General features: G+C 30.3%; 1 protein-coding gene across 3 annotated transcripts; it reads right to left on the bottom strand.

Annotated features, from left to right (window-relative positions):
• Window positions 1–2350: 2350 nt before the first annotated feature.
• Window positions 2351–22879, bottom strand: LOC125065597 (sulfotransferase 1 family member D1-like). Of its 3 annotated transcripts, none has more exons than XM_047673302.1 (9): window positions 22803–22879; window positions 9890–9977; window positions 7375–7509; window positions 6507–6606; window positions 6107–6278; window positions 5525–5651; window positions 4273–4367; window positions 3549–3720; window positions 2351–2663 (listed from the first exon to the last, which is right to left on the bottom strand). In XM_047673302.1, exons 2-9 carry the CDS (start codon window positions 9969–9971, stop codon window positions 2548–2550), a joined length of 999 nt encoding a protein of 332 aa, XP_047529258.1. In that variant the 5' UTR covers window positions 9972–9977; window positions 22803–22879; the 3' UTR covers window positions 2351–2547. The 3 variants fall into 3 exon arrangements, with proteins under 3 accessions (XP_047529258.1, XP_047529257.1, XP_047529259.1); XM_047673301.1 differs by lacking the exon at window positions 22803–22879 and adding an exon at window positions 18975–19038; XM_047673303.1 differs by lacking the exon at window positions 22803–22879 and adding an exon at window positions 15467–15482.
• Between the last annotated feature and the right edge of the window lie 446 nt (window positions 22880–23325).

The raw sequence follows: 23325 nt of genomic DNA on the forward strand, positions 1-23325 counted from the left end.
ATTATGAACATTATGACGTCATTTAATCAAACGATGGCCCGTACATAGATGATATCATGAATCAAAGTTACCAAAGTGTGGGTTATTGAATATTTAATATCCTGTGAGCGTGGGTGAGTGTAATGTACGTGCCATACTGTGTTGTAAAATTAAACTATTTTTTTTTTAAATAAATCTTTCTCGAATATAGTACGTTATTAATGAATATATCGTAAACATTATACCGTAAAACATTTTTTTTTTGTTGGTTTTGTAACGATTTTTTGATTTAAGGGATATTCTTTTGTTAATTTATATAATTTATTTTAAACGTGTATAATATTGTTTGTTTTTTTAAATCATTCGCTTTTTGCAATAATATTTTGCTTTTTCAAGTCAATTATGGTGCGAGTATGTTAAATTTATACATATACAACCTTATTACATTACAAGAAATATATATCCATTTGTATATTTTTTATTATCTGTTACTTCTTATAACACTTTAAATGTCATCTTTTATAGATTATATTTCGATACATTGAGCCGTTTTAGTTACACTATTCGCTGATCTAATGATAGTGTGTCTTATAAATAAATAAAAATCGCTTTGTCGATAGACCAAAAATTATTTTAATTTTGGTATAAATCGTTCGAGATTTTTTTCAGTATTTTATGTAGTTGTAATATTAGATTTGTCTATTCACGCCCATTTTAAATTCGCAAACATTTCTTAAATATTTATATCACTGCAGGTCATTAATTGTTAATTTTTACGGTATTTTTTTATTTCTTGTAATGTATAAAGGCTGGTTAATCTATGGTGATGTAATGACTTGTATAAGGTAAATTATAAACGGTTGATGAATAGATCAAGTGTATGGGTTTACAATGCAAAATAATAAATGGATTAAAATGTATGGTGTTGTTTTATTGAAGTATATTATCTTTAAATATTATTCATGATATATCTCTGAGTATAAATTAAATTGGTTATGTTTTAAATTAAAAATTTACATTGAAATATTGCAATTAAAACAGTCTTTGTTTGCGTTCGAAACTTCTGGACTTGTGTTTTTTTTTTGTATGAAACTTAAAAACTTCTGCTCATAAATATTTGTAGAAATTAATTTAAAAGTGCCTGGAATGAATCTGATCCTAACCCTGGTAGCTCTCGTATTTTTTTTATGTCATAAGTTGGCGGTCGAGCATCTAGAGAGAATAGCGCTTAAAGAAATATAAAATGCGGCACCAATCTTGGGACTAAGGATGTTATGCCCCTTGTGCCTGTAGTTACACTGGCTCACTCACCCTTCAAACCGGAACACAACAATACTAAGTACTGTTCTTTGGCGGTAGAATATCTGATGAGTGGGTGGACTCGACTATCCTGGTATTATTAAAAATTTAGGTACCTAGGGGCTGATATAATGACTCCAAGGATATGATCCTTAAAAACATTAAAATAGTTGAAAAATCTCGTCTATCTAATCAATATATAAATATAACTATTTAACTATATATTTTTAAGTACACAAGATTTTTGTATGTAAATTGTTATACGATCTCTGTAACAATTGATGTCAACCTTGTGTTTATTATTTCTGAAGGTGACTATTGTGATAAGTTTTAAATACAATTCTTAAAAAAAAAGATTCCGACGAATTGAGAACCGTCTTCTTTTTTTAAATCGGTTAAAAATAACCCTTGAATGTTTTCAGTGTAAATGTTACTGAATATATAAATATTTTATACATTTGGTTCGAACATAATTATTAAAATAAAATGGTTTAAAACTATTAATTTTGTTTTGTTCTTTAAATCAACACTAATACTATAAATGTGAAAGTAACTCTGTCTGTCTGTTGCTCTTTCACGGTCAAACCCCTACAAATTTAATATGGACATAGGCTAATTATTTGCTTAATACCAACTCTTAAAACGCGAATGAAGCCGCAGACGACAATTAGTGATAGTTTACCTATAAACGCAAAAATAAAATCAATTTTTTTTTATAGATCCCTAATGTTGATATTTAGGTAAAAGTTTGTTTTTTTTTTTTTAAACTGGTATTGCTATTTAAATATTGGTGGTCAAGCAAATAAGAGCGAACAAGGGTGTTTATTGGGCGGCGGCGAGGATTTAAGAAGTAAAGACAAAAGTAATCAAAAGTCCGGCTAAAAGAAATAAAAACAGAAGTGTAATCCTCGAAAACGATGTGATAGGTATTTATGATTACTAAACATTTTTACTTTTGACTTGTAGTTTTTTTTTTAATATAAATCAAACGTAGCGTTATATTCGGTTTACGATTTTTTTTTATTTTGCAATTACACTAAAATGGATTTCTTTAAACAATAAAATATTACTCGCTCTTTTTTCATTTATTTGTGCTAGCGGCGGACGTTCATTCGTTCTTTTGACTACACGTACACGGCACTTTATTAAGCTAACATGATTAGTATAAAATCATTGTAATTATAAAGAATACGTATATTGATTAATAAAATAGTGTTAATGGTAAATTACAAAAAATAACATAGATATGTGAGCAACACGTTCAACATCTTAATTAATTTCTGGGAAGCGTAGGTCCGTATTCTTCATGTGTTTCTCAAAATATTCTTCGACCTCTTTCTTCATTTTGTCTGTATTGAAATAATTAATCCAGTTGCCAGATTTACCTGAAAAAAAAAGAAACAAAAAAATAGGCTATAAAGGTTATAACCCACTTAGTCGATAAGCTTGCAATTATGTTTATAGTAATGATATATTTACTCGAAAAACATTACATACCAGATATAGAATAACAATAATTAGGCAGAGTTGGTTAAATCACAGACAATTATTTCCTCCATTAAAAAATATCCTACGTGAAAATCAACGAATGATCACTCACACCATCCATGTAATGTTTGTGGGTAATATCATCCATCCATATCATCATAATAAGCATCGTGGCAAGGTTTATTAATTTTTTATCAACTAAGTGGGTTAGTCTAGTAGTAGAGTTATATCAGAAATGTAAATAAATCAGTTTAAAAGTAACCTTAACATAAATTAGATTGGAACTCGCTTGCATTCGGTAAACATTCATGTTTGCTTACTTGAACCCACATCGCGCTAGTTCCACTCACAATTCAGATTTGTTTGACTTTTAAATTAGTGTACCTCCGTGCTTTTTAAATTTGTTAGGGATTTATTGGTGTCTTGGCTTTAAAAATATTGGATTTACGTTCCCTTAATAACTCAGTTAAATCTGTTTTTTCTTTCTTCGCGAGTGATTATAGACCCTTTTAAAATTAAGGCTACAAAATGTTACAAGAGTATACATAATATACACAAGGGTGAATTGGTTTAGCATATTCTTCTGATACCCGTTTATAGATTAGTGCGTAGCCACATATAGACAGACAACAAGTACATATAGACAGACATATTGACGGATATCATATTGTAAAACTTAATATAAAGTCATGTTTTTATAAATATATTTCATGTAAATACGAGCTTTACAGTTTTATATAACCGATAAAAAACTATTACACTCAAAATTCTTAACGATGTACCTTTTCTCATAAATGTTAGTTCGCTATCTTTATTTTCGGATTTGCCAAATTTGAAACCGGGTGACTTCTTCATGTTTTCAAAACTAAGATATTCAGCCAGTTTTTCTTTCTGTTCAGTAGCATAATCTTTATCGAGGAATTTGGATACTTTATCAATCACAGATTGTAGATTCTGAAACAAAACATTATAGATTGTTAAAAGTTCATAATATGTAATAACAAAATTTGGACATTCGGAGAAACAAGTCAGACTATACATATATACATTTATATAACACGCATATTAGTGAATGTCTTTCAAGAAATTTGGACCCAAGAGTCTGATAGAAAAGAGATCAGATGTATGAGTAACAATAGATGAAGTCATAATTAGCTTGTTTTTTATTATTTCTTTTTAAGTAGTGAAGTATATTCAGCAAATCATATAATAACACTTTAAACATATAAAGGAAAATCATGTATTTTTTTTATTTTTAGCACCTGCTAAAAATAAAAAAAAATACCTTATACTGATCCCTGTGAAACACCTACCTACAAATTCAGATTATTTTATTCTATTTTATACATGCTAAAAATAAAAAAAACCTAATACTCATCCTTGTGAAACACCCATATTACAAATTCAAAAAATTTTTTTTTGTATAAATATAAATATGTTGAATTCTTTGAGTTAGTTATGGATCATTGAGATCGTCAATCAATGAATTTGATCTGGTGTATATACCTTTTGCATTTCCTCGTAGAATAAAAACATCATGTTCTGATGGTCCCGTTTCGCCCAAGCCTCTTCTATGTGCGGGAAAATCGGCAAATGTAATACTAAAAATATTTTTATAAGGAATTAATTACAAATACTGCAGTATATTATAAAGTAAATAACTTAAACCCCGAAAAGCGTTTAAAAATTGGGTATCTGTCTATTTTGTACGAACATAATGTAAGCCTAAACTATATTAAATATTATTAATTATTTGACGTTCTTGTTTACTTGAAGCTGGGTCTTATAATAGTATAATATATATATATATATATACATACTATATAATAGTAATAGCTCCAATTGCAGCTAATCATTGCCAAAATCATTATTGCTTTGCCAGCACTAATATTAAAAAACTGTATATTGTTTTATTAATAAAACGACAATCACAACGCAACATCTACAAATAAATATAAACGATGAATTCTAAGTTTTCTGGGATCTGATATTTGGACATAACGTCTAGTGTCAAAATTAAACAAATTGATTATGTGAGCCCCATAATTCATAATTAATTTATAATAAATAATAAACTGTGCTAATTATAAAAAAATAAGAATATCAATTTATTAAGAGATGAAAGTCATCATCAGCTTATTGAGTCTCGTCCATACGTCATATCCCAATGAATAATTGCAGAGTTACTATCACTTTAAAAAAAACAAAAAAACATCACTAGTTTCGAGAGCGCTAAATGTACAAAAGACTGTTCAGAAATTTTGACAAAGAATATTAATAAAGCCTTAAAGCCATTCCATTCTCCAACTAAGCGTTGAAGTTACTCGAAGCGAGCACAACAATGGCCTAAGGGGTCAGAATGGAAAATGCCTTTATTTTTAAGCTATTGTGGTATAATTTAGTAAATTGAAAATGTGAAATTGTTAAGAAAATTGTATTTTTCAGGCGGCGGTGCAGGTTTGTCTCGCTATTTGTCACTGACGTAACTTTTCCTTTAAATGTTAATAAAACGACCGCATTCATTTCTTATGTATTGATGGATTAAAAATAAAGAGTTTTAAGTCGAAATTTGTCAATTTTTTTTATCAAACGCGATATCTTGTGCATATCCAAGGCATAATCTCTTTTGAATAAGCACTTCTTTCTCGTTTCTTATAATAATATCTCCATAAATTAAAAAAAAAAAAATCTTTCCAAATAACATCTATGTTTAATCACATTACTCAATCTTCTATTAAACATATTAAAATCAACTTACATAAGTCCTTTTTAAAGAGGTCCCAGAACTCTTCGAACGTGACGCCCTCGTCGAAATATCTGAATAGTTTGTGCATAAAATGGAATGACACGGCGACGTCCCGAGGATCTCTCGCTATGTAAAGCACCTGAGAAATATGCTACGTTCCAGTAATTTCATTCTTTGTCTCATTTCCAATACAATTTAAGGAATGCCTATTTTCTGAGAGTTACTTTTAATGTTCCCATTTTTTCCTTAAATCTGAATCTGAATTACATCGTAGTTGCAAAAAATCAATCTATAGTGATAAAGTAATATTTATTACTTAATTAATTTTGGGATGGGCATCACAATTATTGTACGCAACGACATATTACAGACTAACTTTTTAAAATATTTTGAAATCATTCAATATATCCATCCATTTAATTTCCGTATAAGGCTACTAAGCAGGCAATCAGAACAATTTAATGGTGGTGAAGTAAATTATTTTTATACGACTATTTTTGATTAAAGTATTTATAATATTTTTGCGATTAGATGTCATAAAAAATCGGTCAAGATAATTACATAACATATAAAACGTTAATACATATTACGTACCTTAGCCGTGTCAAGTAATTTCGGCGGCAACAGAGACAGCGGTAGATGAGTTTTAATAAAACGCGGTGAAGTCAGAGTATGTAGATTTCTGAAGTCATCGAACGTTGCTCGATGATTGCTGTTGACTGATGGCGGTTGTTCTTTTCTTATTTCTGAAGCCTGTGTAGGATATCTAAGTAAAGGACGATTTTTAATTAATTTTAAATCTTTAATCACACCTATGAATTCATTTGTGTATTGTGATTCATGGAAGTCATCATTTAAATATAAATTTTTAATTTAACTTTTGATTTCAGTAGCATGTAAAGTAATTCTCCCATGGATCGAAGCGTGATTTAATAAAGTTTTTTACCAATCTTTATAAATGGGTTATCTAAATTGTAAAGTGAAATGTTCTTACTCAATGAATGCGTATCTTTTTGTAAGAGGTGTGGCTGCAGCACCCTCGTAATCCAGATTGGTTGCGATCAACCACACCAGTTCTTGTAGCCACGTGGTACCTTATGAAAAACATATAATACGGTCATTTAAATTTTATTGGTTTTGAATTTAGGAGAATAATAACAAGGAAATTACCAAAAAATTTAAAAATACTAAAATTGCTTGATAAATTCTACAATACATTTTACATCCTTTGTTTCAAATTGAAACCGTATACGATAACTGTATAATATAGCAATAGACTGTTGGATAGTCCAGGAGACAAAACTCGAACTCTTACTCCTTTATTCAAATAGAAGCATTATACTTACTCATTGATTGGCAAATAAAATTCTACCAGAAACACACAGACAGAATTTAGCTACAGTTACTTTATCAATATTCTCCATCTGTACGACATAAACGAAGTAATCTGTGTCCGTTGGGCTAGAAATTCCGAAGCCAATTACTTGAACAAGTGGTATTCCAAATTCTTTCGAGGCATCGAAGATTTTGATAACATACAAACGAAGTAAATACCATCAAATAACAAGAAATAAAATGAATTTCGGTCCTTGTTCCTAAAGTGTATAAAATAGACATTCTATCTGAGTCAATGTATGTATGTCGTAGAGAAAGAAAACTTTTCGTATGTTATTCAGCAACAAAGCACAAAGTCGTCACAACCTCACCAAAATTTGGTGGTCAACCAACCCATACACTAAAGCGTTCTCAAGAAAGCTTTCTTGGTGGTAGGCAGGTGTCCAGATATGAAAGTTTAGCAAGGTATTTCTATACATCTTAAAAAATTAGCGAATAAATTACGTCTGTGAGTTCAGAATTATTACCTGATCTAGAAAATGAGACGACCCAAATATCATCGGGTCTGACTTCAAGATTGTAGATATCTGCGGCGTGGTCACCAAAACCTGCCATCCAGAAGTATCCATGAGGCCCAACACGGATGAACGGGCGAACATAGTCTGGAATATTATTTAAAAAATAATTTATATTTTATATAAATTATATATAATTATTAATTAATTATATAATTATATATATTATATTAATCAATATCAATTATAATAAATTATTATATTTTATATTTTAATCAAGTAACATTGTAACATTTATTATGATGGTGATGACGGTTTCAGTCATAGCAGCCCTTCTCAAGGGACCCTAGCCATGTCCGCAGGTCATGTTACAGTCCCCAAATGAGTGCCCAAGCACAGGTACACCCTCTGTTCCCTCACACACAGAGTTTAGGTGTAGGACCAACAACTTTCGTACACGAGCACGGGAGCTTAAATAGTGCCAATTTCCTGACACAAGGATACCATTCATTTCTCAAAATTAGTAAAATGTATCGACATAATTCGGGCCTTGAACCCAATCATGGAGATCTGGAGCCTAATAAGTTACTTCAACAATGAAATAGATCAAAGTAACATAATTTGTGAACAAAATAAATTAATATCATCAATTGTTTACGAATATCAAGTTCAAATATGTTTAAAAAAATCAAACCGATTTCTGAGAAGTTTCTTTTCAAATTTCAAGCGGAATAAGTTAAAAATATTTCGTTCGTGTTGCATTTTCGATGCATTACTTGCACAAAACATTTCTCTTATAAATTTCTAATCTCAAAATGTTTTGCTGTATCTGACAGCGTTATTATGACAATAATTTTGTGTGCAGTGACGTGGAACGCAAATTGGATATTTCAAAGGATACTGGGCTATGAAATTGAGCTAAAATCGACTGAGAGTAAGGTTCCAGCGAAACAAAGGGTTCATAGAAGTGGTTTTATCAGGAGTATAATAGGAAGCGTAGTAAATTTATATTTTGTGATATTCCAATGAGAATGAACTCACTTCAAATATCACATTAATTATAGCAAAAAAGCATTCGAAGTTGAAATTCAGGAAGTCCAACTTTGACAAGAAAAGAAAGGCAAGGAAGTGGGTTGATATTTATACTATTTGTGTGGTAGGAAATACTGGTAATAATGCCAAGTATAGGGAGAAATTGCATGAGATGGTAGAGGCTTTAACCCAACAGGGACCATATCCAAATGTGAACAAAAAGTAATACTAATAATAAATATATGCCTTACTAATGCCAATACTAATCTTTCTATTATTTTCAAATAGAGGTGACCACTTACCATCACTTCACCACCGAGTAAAACTGATTTCATTACTACAACTATATTTTGAAACATATATATGGAATAAATAGTTTTCCTAATACTATTATTTGTCAGTCTATACTAAAGTAGAATTAGTTTTGCTTGATCGCGTTGATGTTTTATTTTTATCAAGGAGTCTAAAAAGTGCAAATCTGATGATGAAGCTTTAACAATTTATGCTAATTTGGAGTTAAGCTAGCTAGAAAATTAGGTAATTTTCAGTAGCTATCCCAAAATACCGAAGGTTAAATTTCTAAATGCTATTACAGTACTATAAATATTTCGATTTTCGATCACGTTAGGTTTTAAATAGAATAAAAGATAAAATTTGGTTTCTCAGGAAATATTTTCATCTTTTTTCAAGTTTATATAAGTGAGAAGAAACCGACTTATGTACTTTTAAGACTTTTTTACCGAGTATAATTTTCTTACAGTTAATTCACAGTTTTTATAAAGTTAGTCAGTAGAGAATCTGTAAGGTTTAAAAGGCATAACTTTTAGCGGGGATCTTTGAGCTCGCTCCACTTCAAGTAATTTAGTTTTTGAGGTGAGCCCATAGACCGGCATAATATCTTATAACGTATTGAACAAGATCAACATCTTCAATCTAATTTAATGTTTTCTAGCATGTTCAATACAGTTAAATTTTGTAATTCTTTTGTTAACATATTCAATTTGTGGATGCAGAGAAAATCGCTGACGGAACATTACACAAAGGTATTTACGAGTGTGTGACTTCCTTTAATGTATGTAATCAGGAAATACCAAGAATATGTATACTCCTATCTATGATCCTTTATTAGCAGCCTGTAAATTTTCCCACTGCTGGGCTAAAGGCCTCCTCTCCCTTTGAGGAGAAGGTTTGGAGTATATTCCACCACGCTGCTCCAATGCGGGTTGGCGGAAATGATCTTATTTATGATCCTAAGTCAATTTTAATTTCCTCAATGTTATCTCTTAGAACGTTTATGGCCTAAAAATCCTGGTCTGGTATTAGAAGTGGACTTATGAAGGTGTAAGACAATCCGTCGGAGTTTACAATATTACGGATTGTTAGTTGCGTACGGAATGTCGTTAAGAATAGGAGATTGTGTGCGAAAAAATTGGGATGTGACGATAACAAAAATTTAAGGCGTACTTTATTCAAGTAAGCTTTTATATAATAATACCTTTGTAGTACTTTTTGACCAATTTGTCCTCTTCTTCCGTGACGTTTTTGATCTCATACGGAAATGTTGTTTTTTCCGTCATTTTGTTCTGTAACGGAAAACAATACATATATAGATTTTTTATTGTGTACCTTAGAATTAAACTTAGAAAAAGTTCAATTTGTTGCGTTAATCTTAAATTTTAGAGGCAGATGATTTGTTAAAAATGTTTTAAATTTATTTATTTTTAAAAACGCGTTTTTTCAAATGATTTTTGGTATGAAACTAAATGAACATTTTGAAAAAAAAAAATGTTTTGTTTAACAAAAAAACTTATTCGAACGTGTTTGAAGTTGAGTAAGTAAGTTTGTAGCAAGTTTGATTAACTCGGACTCTTTTAATTATGTTTATAAAAAATAAAATTTAAGAATTAAATCTTTAATAGAGTTTGGATAAGTTTAACTTTTCATTGTTTTTATTACGTTTATAGTTATTATTTGACTTTTAACCTCCTATTTTTACAACTATACATACTTCGAAACTCCTTCGTCGGCGTTTTGTAAAATCAAAACTGAAAAATAAATTAATATAAAAATAATCTGCAAATTATATGACCACTTAATTACAATATTATATAGAATATCAGATAAACTCGCAGAACCGAGAAGATCTGTGGTTAGACAACGTTAATCGTCACCGAATATTGCGGTCAATTTTTCCATCTTCGTGTTTATATTATTTATTGCGCTCGTAATTTAAAAAAAAAAAAACACTGTTGCATGTCTTTGAGCATCGTGGTGGTATGAGCTCCAGAAGGTAAAATGGGGAGAGAGGGCTTAACATTAACATTGCGTTAACTAACTTAATTACTCAAAAATACTCACATATTACCAATAAATAATAATGGTGTATTTTTTTTGCAGAAGGAGAACTTTAAACTGACATAAAAGAGAGAAAAATGTTTTTTTGTTTTTCATGAAACCATGTTATATTTGACAGATGACCTGATTGCGTTTATGTTTGAATATGATTTTAGACATTGGCCACCGTGGATTGCGCGAACATGGCTTAATCTGAAGGTCCTATTTTCGCACACCTTTTGCAGTAAATCAGGATATATTTCAGTACTAACGCGTCGAATGTTGGCTTCCAACTGCTAAATCTGGTTTATTGTTTAGTGACCATTTATGTTATAAATGGTCACTTCGCTCGTGATATTTAACACCATTGGATTATTTTGTCTGAGGATATGTAAAGGTATATCTACGTATACCAGGAACATTTGCACATTTGGAATAGTGTTTGAAAGTAGGACCTCTTGATTACGCCATTTACGCATTAGCCACCGGCGGCGGCCACTTGCACAAAATCATATTTAAAAAAAAAAATCATAAATTAAAAGACAATTTCATAGTCATTAATTTTTCTGTTTTATTTCAATTTAAAGTTCTCCGCTTCTAGAAAACATTAGTTACTAAAATTTATTTATTCATTTCGGAATTATAACATTTTTTACGGACTGTAAAGTAAAAACTATTAACCGACACACAAAACATACATCAGGAGAGACAACGCGTTTAAAAGGATTTAGAATATTATATGCCTAAGTAGCTCGGTCATTTTGAACGGTTTAGAAAAATATTGAGTCTAAATCAAGAGTGAACTATTCTATTCTAATTAATATAAAACAGTTAATTAATTTAGAATATTAAAATATGTATATTTGGTCCACTTTAAAAAGTAATTGTTTGTAAGAAATTCAAGCAAACATCTTCAGAGTTAAGAAGTCAAGAGGAGATCTTACAAGTGGACCTACGATTCTCAATTCAATTTACTTAGTAGGTATTGATAATGGAAGGTATAAATTTCTTCATTTTGCCACCTTACGAAGTGCTACACTTGCTACCATTTAAAGTATAAGCCTTGCAAGGTTATATTAGTAATTATTTTTTATTGGCGTATTAACATTTATCTAATTATTTTAATTCTCTTTTTGAACTCGTTTTTTTACTTCGTTGTCCCACGCTTCATTAGTTAGTAATTTCAAATATTTATACATAGGTAATCAAAACATTTTTTATTCAAGTAGGTTTATATAAGCACTATTGAAACGTCATGTAACATTGTTGATTTAAAAGTAAAGCGACCGGTGCGGAAAGCTCAGTAGTTATTCTTTACGAATATTAGTATAGTCAGTGTCGTATAAAGGAAGTTATTTGGTCTCGTACTATTTAGTAACAAGTATTAGCGAGTGTCAAGTGTAAATTGTACTAGTACCAAATTGCGAAGTATAACCAAGAATGATATTATTTACGTAATGGAACACTATAACCTACAGCTGGGCTTATAACTTTGGTGCAGAGTGGTGGTTCGATACACCGAAGTCGGTTTATACACATGGGACATAAGCTCATTTGACACATGTAGATTTCACGATGTTTTCCCTCGACGTTAGCACGAAATGAATTAGAGACATAAATTAAACACATGACGTCAGTATTATATATTAGCAAAGTTATAAAGTATGTCTGGGAGAGATCGCTATTCAGAAATCAGACCGACTTATTCTATATTTTGAATTATTTTGTTTATATCATAAAATTTTACATAAAATATAAATTTACTATGTACCATTTTTTTGCAATTATTTATATCAAAGGGAAAATACATACCGTATTTGTGAACATATAAAAATACGGAATAAGATTACATTAGCAGCCCGTAAATGTCCCACTGCTGGGATAAAGGCCTCCTCTCCCTTTGAGGAGAAGGTTTTGGAGCATATTCCACCACGCTGCTCCAATGCGGGTTGGCAGAATACACATGTGGCAGAATTTATTATGAATATAAATTATAAAAAAAAATAGTTATAATGAAGGCTGCGTTAAAGATAACACTGATAAGACAAAACGAACCACAAATACTTCTACTGCTCCGACTGTATTAAGAGAAATCCGTTGAACGTTATATTTTTTAGAATTCTCCAATAAGATATAGTTTCCAGTCACGAACTCGGTCTATCAAACGGAATATTATACGGGCTGAAAAAGGATTTTTCAATTATTATATTTTGGAATTGAGCCAAGAATATTTGGAGCATATCGCTTTACAAGCGCACTATCTTCTACGATTTTAATAACAAAGTGGTTTTAATTAAAACCACAGATTCAGGATTCGAATTAAGAGCGGTTTTCTGTGATTGTTTTACATATTTTAATATATCGAATTATCGTATGTATGACGAAATGACACTAACCGCAAAATATATTTATGTAATAAAAGCCTTTACATATTAAATAATAATTATATAAGTAAACTTTGGAGAGGAAAGCGGACTGGCAAAACGCTCTACTGATGGTAAGTGGTCACCACCTCCCACTTAGGTCTTGTATAAAATATTAACGATTCTCTAAAACATCTTCAATGCGTCACCAACTTAATTATAAAATCAAAATATTAAACATACTTTATTCAAGTAGGCTCTTACAGGCACTGTTGATTAGTCATTTTACATGATCAATTTAAAGCATGTTATCTTCAAGAAACATGACTCAAGAAATTAATTAATTAATCTTTCTCAATCAAAAACAATTTACACGTAATAATCATATACAATTATACAATAACAATATAATGTACAATTATATATATTTATCTGACCTTTTTATTGATCTTTAACGAATATTATCACCAAGCTCTTCTACCATTTATTTAATACTGTACAGTATAATATACCTCATTTATTATTTATTTAAAATAAGTTTTAAATTTAGCAAAAGGCTAACGTAAAATATTCCGCGGAGTTTTATTGATATCACGCTTCCAAGAACATACTACATTTGGACGATATTAAATTGTTTGATGTATTTACAAATATGGATTCATATTCGTTTATAAATAAATTAAAAAAACCTTATAGTTTATATAAAACTACTTTTTTTATTAATTATTTATCCTATATATTATCGTTACGAATAACGAATAAGAGGACAAAAAATTCTTTCAGGCAACCTCCATTAACCGTAATCTGCCAAGAGGTCGTTTCCGGCCCGGTGAAAAAAAAACGAAATTAGAAAAATTTTGATATAAAAAAAAATGTGTATGGGACAAAATCGAGCATAACGGGCACTTACAGTTAAATAAGATAAAAGTTAAGTAAGGTAAGGCAAATTGAGATTTAGTGTTTATAAGTGTAAAAATAATTTAAAAGACAAAACCGTCATATTGCCTCTACAGAAGGGGCTGGATATTTTTTAATTATTTTGTATTGATATGCACTTTTCCTGTCCCGCGGTTTAAAATTTGTAAGAACATTCTAAGATAGTTGCTCAATTTTAATTACAAGAAAGCTGAAACGCCATCGATCCGTGTTTAAGATCAAAGTAAAGGAGAGGAGGCAACAAAGGTTAGATTGCTTTGAAGTGTCATCGAGTTTAATGAGCGCGTGTGCGGCGACTTTAGAGAGCTGTGTACGCGAAACTCGTCTTTATGAATTGCAATGACTGTCTCTTCGACTCTTGGGAGTTTTACTTATTTAATATATTTAATAAAATTCAATATCTCAATTTCGGGTTAAGGTAAACGAATTGAATAGTAAAAATTTAATTAAATGTAATTATGTAATCGTTAAGGGAAGATGGCCAGTGGTTCGAACACGTGAGTTTTAGCTGAGGCTTGCGGGTTCGAACCTGATCTACCACTGAATATTAATGTGCTTAATTTGCGTTTAAAATTAAACTGTAAAAGTGATAAAATATGACATATTAATTTTCACTAACTCGCATTTTTACCAACTTGGTTAAAGAATAACATTAAGTATTTAATTAATATAAAAAAAATTTGCCAGTTTTATTATCTTAGTGTGCGTTAATAGCTACGCTTGACACTCGCCAACGTCAAACTGCTTTACTAGTGTGCGTGTACTTGCCAGCAGTTGGCCACTATTTTTCGATGCGTTCTTAGCTGTGACAGTCATATAAATAATCAAAGATCTCCTTATATGAAGAGGAAGCTCAATGATATGCTGTTACTTTTTTTACATAAAATTTAGTGTAGGTTTTTTAAGACAATTTACATATGAAATCTAGTAACAAAATCGATTACTTTGCCTGAAATTTCGAAAAATAAATAAACAATGAATCATCAAACTTATCAATCAAGTAAGTATTATCATTTAATTGATAATTAATTAATAAAGCTATGTTTGATAATATACAGTGCAGATTATAAAATAACAAAATATTTTTAAATTATGACCTATATTTATAAATAAATAATTCAACACTTAATATTGTATACATAAACATATATAATTGTACTGTAACTGTAACTAACATAATTTATTTCAAGTGTTAAAAGAGTATTTGAGTGTCTTGCCGATTCTTTTCTGCAGAAACTACATTCTGAACCGGTGGTAGCTTTACTTTTGATAAAATTCTGTAAAATGTTGATTCAAAAGTGCTTGCAAAGGCTTACTTGAATACAGTATACTTTAATTTTTATTTTTAAGTAAAATATCCGATGTGAAATAATTACAGCAATAAAAATAATTAAATTATTTATAATCAATTTTATAAAACCAACGTAGATTCTACTTACAGTGTTTCCTCACAAAAAATCTGCACAAAAGTGTGTCCGAATCTCAACGTTTAAGCCTTTTATTGTCGTCGGCATCGAAGACGAAAAACACCAGATTACAAATCGCAAAATATTCAAGACAAAAGATGGCGTGATAATCGCTCACAATTATTTAATTTAAGCCATTTATGTTTATAAAGAAATATCTTAAAAGTTGATGAGATACATTTAAATAATTATTCAAGTAAAATCGTATTAATTACCTGATTAATATTAACACGCAATCAAGTTCATGTAAAAGGAAAGGCTAGTTGAATCATAGTTGTTTTTTATATGTAACATAATAACAGAATTAATCTAAATTTTATATTTTGTGAATATATTACTGCGACATATTACATAAAATGAGTAACCGCTGATTCAAAGAGGAAATATTTATAATATTTTTCACGTAACGTACGAGTGCAACCAACATTGACTTTGGTATTTGAATTTTCTAGATAAGCGCTGATATTAAAATTGCATCATATAAAAATTATTAAATATTTATTGAGTCATTTTATAATGAATTATAATCGATTACGATGACAATGATTAAACGACCATGAGCATATAGAACCAGAGGAACTAACAATGTGTCGGCCTCTGAGGTTTCTCTTTATTTTTCCCTTAGTTTTGAGTTACATGTTTTGGGGGAAAAGATACCTGGAAGGTAGTTTCGAAGTTTGCATTTACTTGGCAGAAATAAAAGATTGCTGTAGGTATTTATTCGCCATTCGTCATTTCTCCTACAGATGTATATCCTGAGGAATCCGTTGATTTGTATTTTATCTTATTATTATTTCATTTGGTTAATATATTCCACAACACACAACAATACTTCTAATTGTTGTGTTCCGGTTTGCAGTGTGAGTTAGTCAGTGTAGCTACAGGCACAAGGCTCATATCAAATCAAATCAATTTTATTCAAGTAAACTTCACAATTGAGCGTTTTTGAATCGTCAATATTTAAACACTAACACCGTTTCGGAAAGAAGCCTCTAGCAAGAAGAAACGGCAAGAAACTCGCATATTTGTTCTTGTCAAATAAACAGATTTACAATACTGTTTTTCACAATGATTAGAGTCCTGTGATGGAACCCAAGCCTAAATACAGGCATTTTTTTCTAAAAAGTATAATATATCTTATTTTAAAAGGGCGGTGTCGTATTCGTGATATGGAATGGTTATTATTACTTAAATTACCAATATGCCCACTATGACCACCTACCACCTTGCGGCCGGTGTGCAATTAAGCCTACCTACATGTAAATAAAACAAAAGACATATTGTATAATAATGCCCACACTATGACAGAACGAATGGTTCATTTTTCCCTCAGACGATCGGAATTGCGTTTCAACGCGAAAATGCTGCTAGCATTCTTGCCACCATCCCACGCTATCATGATATGTACAGTACCTATTTTTAATTTTAATTATTATAAACTTATTTAATGTTAATAATTAAATGGTTTTTTTTTTATGTATTGTTCAATAGGTTATTATAATTTTTAATAATTAATAAACATTAAATTCAAGAATAATCGTTTTATTAATGCAATGCATCTGTTTTACACGAAACACAAATTCGTAGAACGAAAAAACGAAAACATTATTAATCCAATTATATTTTATTTTATCGTTCTAATAAATTTTAATATTTTGTAAATAAAAAGCAAATAATTCTTATTTTATAATAATGATGATAGAATTTTATTTTGACAAGATTTAAGAGATAACCGTTCCACACCAATGAAATAGTTTACAAATTTTATGTCAAGCCGCGTCCGGTGGGATTTCTAATCGAAAAAAATCCAGAACTATTACAATATCTAAATTGAACTATACTATCACGTTTGAAATAAATTATACATAACAAATAATATCGCCACATGTTATATTAAGACTTATTTTTAATATATTTGTGAATAGATAATACGTATTAGTTGTTGAATATTATCTGTGAACAATTGATCTAGAATTATAATTCTGTCATAGCTGTCAGAATTCTCTCTTTTGCATAACATCGAGAACGTTCTTTTGTTTTCTATGAGTATAATATCATATAAATGTTGTAAATTTTTATATGTTTTTTATGTCTTCTTCATTCGGTATTAGTGTGCAAGCCCCTCTGGGTACCACCAATACATCATATATTCTACCGCCAGACAGGTACTTTGAAGGAGAAGAGAGCCAATGTAACTAAAGGTATAAGGGACATAATACCTTAGTTCCCAAGGTCGCATTGGTTATGTAAGGATTGGTTAATATTTCTATGGACAGTGGTGACCTCTAACCATGAAGTGGGCCATTTGCTAGTCCGCCTACCAATATCGTCTAATCATAAATATATAATATTTGGTCTAATACCGTATAGATTGGCACAGTGGAAATATATTAATGTAAATAAAATAACAAGATAACCCAAGAAGCATAATTAAAATAATCCTTATTCAAGGTTCTGTTACACCTATTTACCGTAAAGTTTCGGGATTCAATTAAACGTCAAGCTAACACTTGACTCATAACAAGGAACTACGTATTGTTGTACTTAAAATAAATAAATACCTTAAGAAAATAATTTATAAATTAAATTATATCAATTTTACAAAAAAGAAGCAAAAAATTACTAAACTTTGTTATGTAATAATAACTTTCTCACTTTTTTACATTTATGAATTGTCTTATTTCACTGTATGATGAATATTTTATCCATCTTTAGTTTTTATAGTTTATAGCGTGACGTCCAACAAATAAATTTGTATCGATTTAATTTGACCGTGTTAAACGAGAAATCTATAAATAGTATAAAATAAAGTCGCTCTATGCCCAATCTGTATCTCCACTTACTTGTTCTAAACCACTCAACGGATTTTGTTACTATTTTCAATCGAAACAGCGATAAACCAAGAAGATTTTTATATATAATATGTAAATATTTTGTACAAAATGGCTGAACTATGGTTAACCTCCGTACGCTTACATGACTAACGCTAAACCTTTAGATATACAATAAACAATGTATTGGAAAATTGTAGAAATTTCTTATAAAATAGTGTACGAAAAAGTTCCGGATAGCTTGTATCTTCTAAGGAACATTGATATTATCTGTAAAAGATTAGTAAAGATATAGGTTATATGCGAAAGCATTTTCTTCAATTTATCATGAATCCTTATTACAATTAAAATATTAATAATGTGGAATATTTAATATAGATTAAAATTGTCTTTTACACTATACGATATCACCGTTTCCAAATTATGGGCAACGAAATAATTCTTTGCTGCGAAACGGGTGTCGGAGAACTGGATCTAACAATGACCTTGGCGTTTAAAATTTATAATTGAATCCATAAGCCGTGGAAAATTTTTGATAAATGTTTCACATGATAACTTTTATTTATATTCGGCTTAAAACGCTATTAAATAAATTTACCTAGTTAGTATTTTCCTGCGTACTGCTAATTATCTTACATAAAAAATCTTACCTCAATCTCGAAGTGGGAAACGGAATACGTTCACTCAGGACTTAGACTAGTATAAGTGTGTGGTTTGCAATGAATGCATTTGCAAACTGGTTTAAGCGATTGACAAAATGATATTCTATAGATATTATATAACTATATCTGAGTTTAGCCGAGATGACCCAGTGCCAGTAAAACGTGAATATTTGTGATGATATTGGATTCGAACCAGATTAAGTATTGCGGAAATTTCACGTGTTTAATTTGTAAATATTATTTTTATTCTTATTTTTCTTTCATACAGTGGAAACTTTCAGAAAGGCATCCAGATCTTGGAGGGTTTGGTTGGCCAGGTTTTATGGCAATCCTTCTCAATAGAACCACTGCGATGGCCGTCTTCGGCACAGATCGGAGAGGCTGTGGGATCGTGTCGATATAACACGTCTGCGGCTAATTTGTGAATATAATGCAGAAATGCATTTCCTCCTCCTAAAACTAAAAAAAAAGCGTCTACAAGTCTCCATATTTAATTATTGAGGTCTTGGCCGAGTATTTCGACAGGGATTCCAAGGATTTAATTAAGATATATATTATTTTACAATATTATATGTTTTCAATATCTTTTGGCATAATGAGTCTTGTAGTCAAAGAGCACAGTGTCTTAAACGAAGATATTACTTTTAATCCCGGGTATGTACCAAAACATTTCTGTTCATAAACCTGATGATTAGTGAAAGAATCGTGAAATAATGTATCGGAAAAGTCTGTCACTTGTGTTTCCAATACGTTAGAAAATCGTGGTGGAGAAGCTTCAAACCCTTTCATTGAGAGGATAGGTCTCTATCTAGTATGAATAGTAATAGTATGGTCTATCAAGTACGTTTACCGGTTTAAGTTTTGCAAAATAGGTCAGTTATAGAGTGCAAATATCATTCCCAGTCCGTTGTGTCGTGAAAATTATTTCTATAGATACGTGTTTCTTAGTACTAATAAGTGGTCGTTCTAATGAACAAAGTCCTTTGCTCATGTGTACTATTAAGTGACTAATTACAGGAGGCTTTCAACTATCGGCCTGTTCCTACTAGTGCTCATAGATTTATGGGTTGTGCGTCCTATATATAATATATCTAATAGCATGGTTATTTATGTCTAATTTATAGTTTGATATTAACAATGGTATTTTAATCTAATAGTATAACATACCATACCACTAATACCATGCCATATATGATGTGATATCGATACATTAAAAAAATATAATGGCCTTCGTGAAAAAAAAAATGAAATAAATTCTATAAACCTAACCTAACTTATAAATAAAATTCAATTTATTTTCAGATCGCTTTCCAAATTTTTCATCATAAAATATTCATCTTCAAACGTCTGACGTCTGTAGACTTTCTTTATTAACTGCTTCATATGTAATAAATATCTTAGTACTGCCTCTATCTCAGCTTTACTTACTATATTGACTGGGATATTTTTAAGGGAGTTCCACAGGGTTCTACATTAGAGCGATTGTTTTATGTGTGTGTTCGTTTTATCAGTTGCATTGTACATTATGAATTATGATTAATAATTTGAGTTGAGTTTATATTTGAGTCATCGGAGCGAATAGTATGATACAAATGTTATATTATCATTTATCTATTTCCAGCTTGTAGTGTGTCTATCGTCAATATCAGTGCTATTTTAATATTTGTTTGATTTACAGTGGTTGATAATGTTTGAGACGTTATGACTAATAATTCGTCTGGACCGTCGCTTTTACGATACTAGACTTTGGTTTATTAGTTGGGATGATATATATTTTTGTTCGCGTACTTTTGAGTGTTTAATATAGTTGATATATAAATATTAATAACGTCTTTCCGAAGCAATTTCAGTTGCGATCGCCGTCTGCATAAGAGTTTTTTTAATCAAATATAAAAGTTGTTTTTTGTAGGTCCAATAAATTTTTGTTAAATATATATTAACACAATAATAAGTATTTATATTCTCCGTAATACGGGAAATAAGGCACAGGTTTTATGTCTGCACGTGCTCTCCGAGACACGGGATTTTAATACAAAGGCTGTTATATAAACTCGTAATTCGCTCTAAAACTTTTAATTCACTTGCAGTGAGTTTTAGCCCAGGAACTTGATGTATGCAGCCTTACAGCTTCTGGAAGATAGAGATAGTTGAGTAATATATGGAGAAAATAAAACATAAAACGTCCCTCTTCGACATTCTCAGAGAGTGGAAGGTGTCATTATGGCAAAAATTAATTCGCATTACTAATTAAAATATTATTTGCATAGTTAAGGATCTAAGCTTTTGCAAAATTTGGCTCTTAACTTCGTCAGTGTGGCAACGATTTTTAGTTAGATTATCTAGATCTGGGTTTCCATGAGTATTATTCTTATTATTATTTTTGTATCGTCACATACAGCTTTATATTTTCAACTATGAGATTAATAATATTATAGAATCAACATAATATAAATATATTATATGTTTTCAATATAAATATATGAACGCAGATGCTAATCAATCTGTAAAAGCTATAAGCCTGTTCGTGTAAGAAAGAATATTAATGACATTTTACTGTACTATCATATATAATAGAAGAATAATTCTGATAATACGATTCTCGCCCTCTTTCTGATAATATTGTAGACTAGAACTAGCCCCGGCTTCGCACAGGGACAGTTCATAAATAAAGACAATTTAATTATATAAATAAAAATTTATACACCTATAGAACTTAGAAATAATGTAGCTTTCTACTAGTGTTTTTTTAGTTCTCGTTAGTTCCTGAGCTTACTCTATACAAACAAACAAATTTAATTCCTTTACTAACATTATAATATGTAGTATAGATCATAGCAACCTAATATGACTCATCCCAAATTGCTCCGATGTTATCAGATAACATCTATCTGCCTCAAATCTTGTAACCTGATGTTTTACCAATCAAGTTCTACTACTTAACTCTAGTTATTAATTCGTACTATAAATCATTTACATAAATATGATGAGTACTTCTATAACTAATTATATGGTTTAAAACAATATTTTCGGGTCATTCGTGTGTAATTAATACTACTCAGTTTTATCAATATCTTTAATTTTACTTCGAATTCCAAAATTAAATTAATTTTGTTTTAACTAATATTAACTCTGTCCGTCTGTAGGTCTGTCACACTTAAGCACTGAACCGAATTTGATGAAATTTAAATGGGTGACAGTCAATTACTATAAATTCGAAGACATTGTATAGAATTTATATTAAATAGTGTTATTATATATGTGTCTGTATATATGTTTTATTTATAAGTATATAGTGTGGATACGCTAACCACAGAACTATATGGATTATGGAGGTTTTTAGGAACCAGTTGGAAAGTGGTAACCTCCTAAAAAAATTAGATTTCATGTCCATGGTGCCTGTAATTACACTGGCTCATTCACTCTTCAAATCAGAACACAAAAATACAGAGGGTTGATATTTGGCAGTAGAAGATGTAATGAGTTGGTGTTATCTACCTAGACCATCGTCCTCAATTCGTGAATAACGATCATTTGACTTATTAAGAAAGCATTGTTGCCGGGAGATATATGTTCAGTCTATATGTCAATAATTACATACATTGGTAGAATATAATTAATATTTCATTATATTGTAGTCCTTGGTTTTACTAACACTGAAACGGACTTGAGTCCAAAGATCTTTTCGGAAAATAGCCTTTGTCAACAAAAAGTAAAAATAATATAACAGCCATATACGGGATGTTATTTTCTTTTTACTCTATCTGGCAACAAAGAATATTCAATAACCTGTTTATTTAATAATAAAACAAAACTTACCGTAATTCTATTTTCAAAACACAATTCGCCGTCTGCGAGTGCAATGGTGTCACTGTAATGATATCACTAGATATGAGCAAACGCTCGACAAACATTTGATATAGAAAAATACATATTGCGATTGGCATGTTTAAAGGGTATACTTTTATCTTTAATGCTCTTGAGCCAAAATAGTCCAGATAAATAAAAATCGAATTGTTTTACGACTAAAATCTTCCATCAGCTACTTATTCTACTTCTGTTCTGAATTGTGGAGAAACTTCGTTCGGAAATTTACATGTAAGGAGTTCTGCTGCACGATATCAACAAACTATGGATGTCATTGCAGTATTAGTTAAGATCGTTATTAAACATTAGTAATGGAATGAGGAGAATGTAACGCATTCACAAAATATCAACAGAAAGCGGAAAATCGAATTTCCACAGATGAGAACGTGTTCAGAGGAAGATGTGAATGTATTAAAAAAAAATATGCAAGTAAGTCGCGTACTGATGAAGTGAAGATCGATCATTATTATATGAG

The sequence above is a fragment of the Vanessa atalanta genome, chromosome 8 (genome assembly GCF_905147765.1).
Source record: "Vanessa atalanta chromosome 8, ilVanAtal1.2, whole genome shotgun sequence".
Classification (NCBI taxonomy): Eukaryota; Metazoa; Arthropoda; class Insecta; order Lepidoptera; family Nymphalidae; genus Vanessa; species Vanessa atalanta.

Bases quoted from the DNA above. Each gene is read 5' to 3' on its own strand.
- LOC125065597 (XM_047673302.1), bottom strand. From the start codon at position 9,971: ATGACGGAAAAAACAACATTTCCGTATGAGATCAAAAACGTCACGGAA. The intron at 6,279-6,506 runs GTAAGAACATTT...TCCTTTACTTAG, and splicing joins AAAAGATACGCATTCATTGA to ATATCCTACACAGGCTTCAG. The intron at 5,652-6,106 runs GTACGTAATATG...CATATTTCTCAG, and splicing joins AATTACTTGACACGGCTAAG to GTGCTTTACATAGCGAGAGA.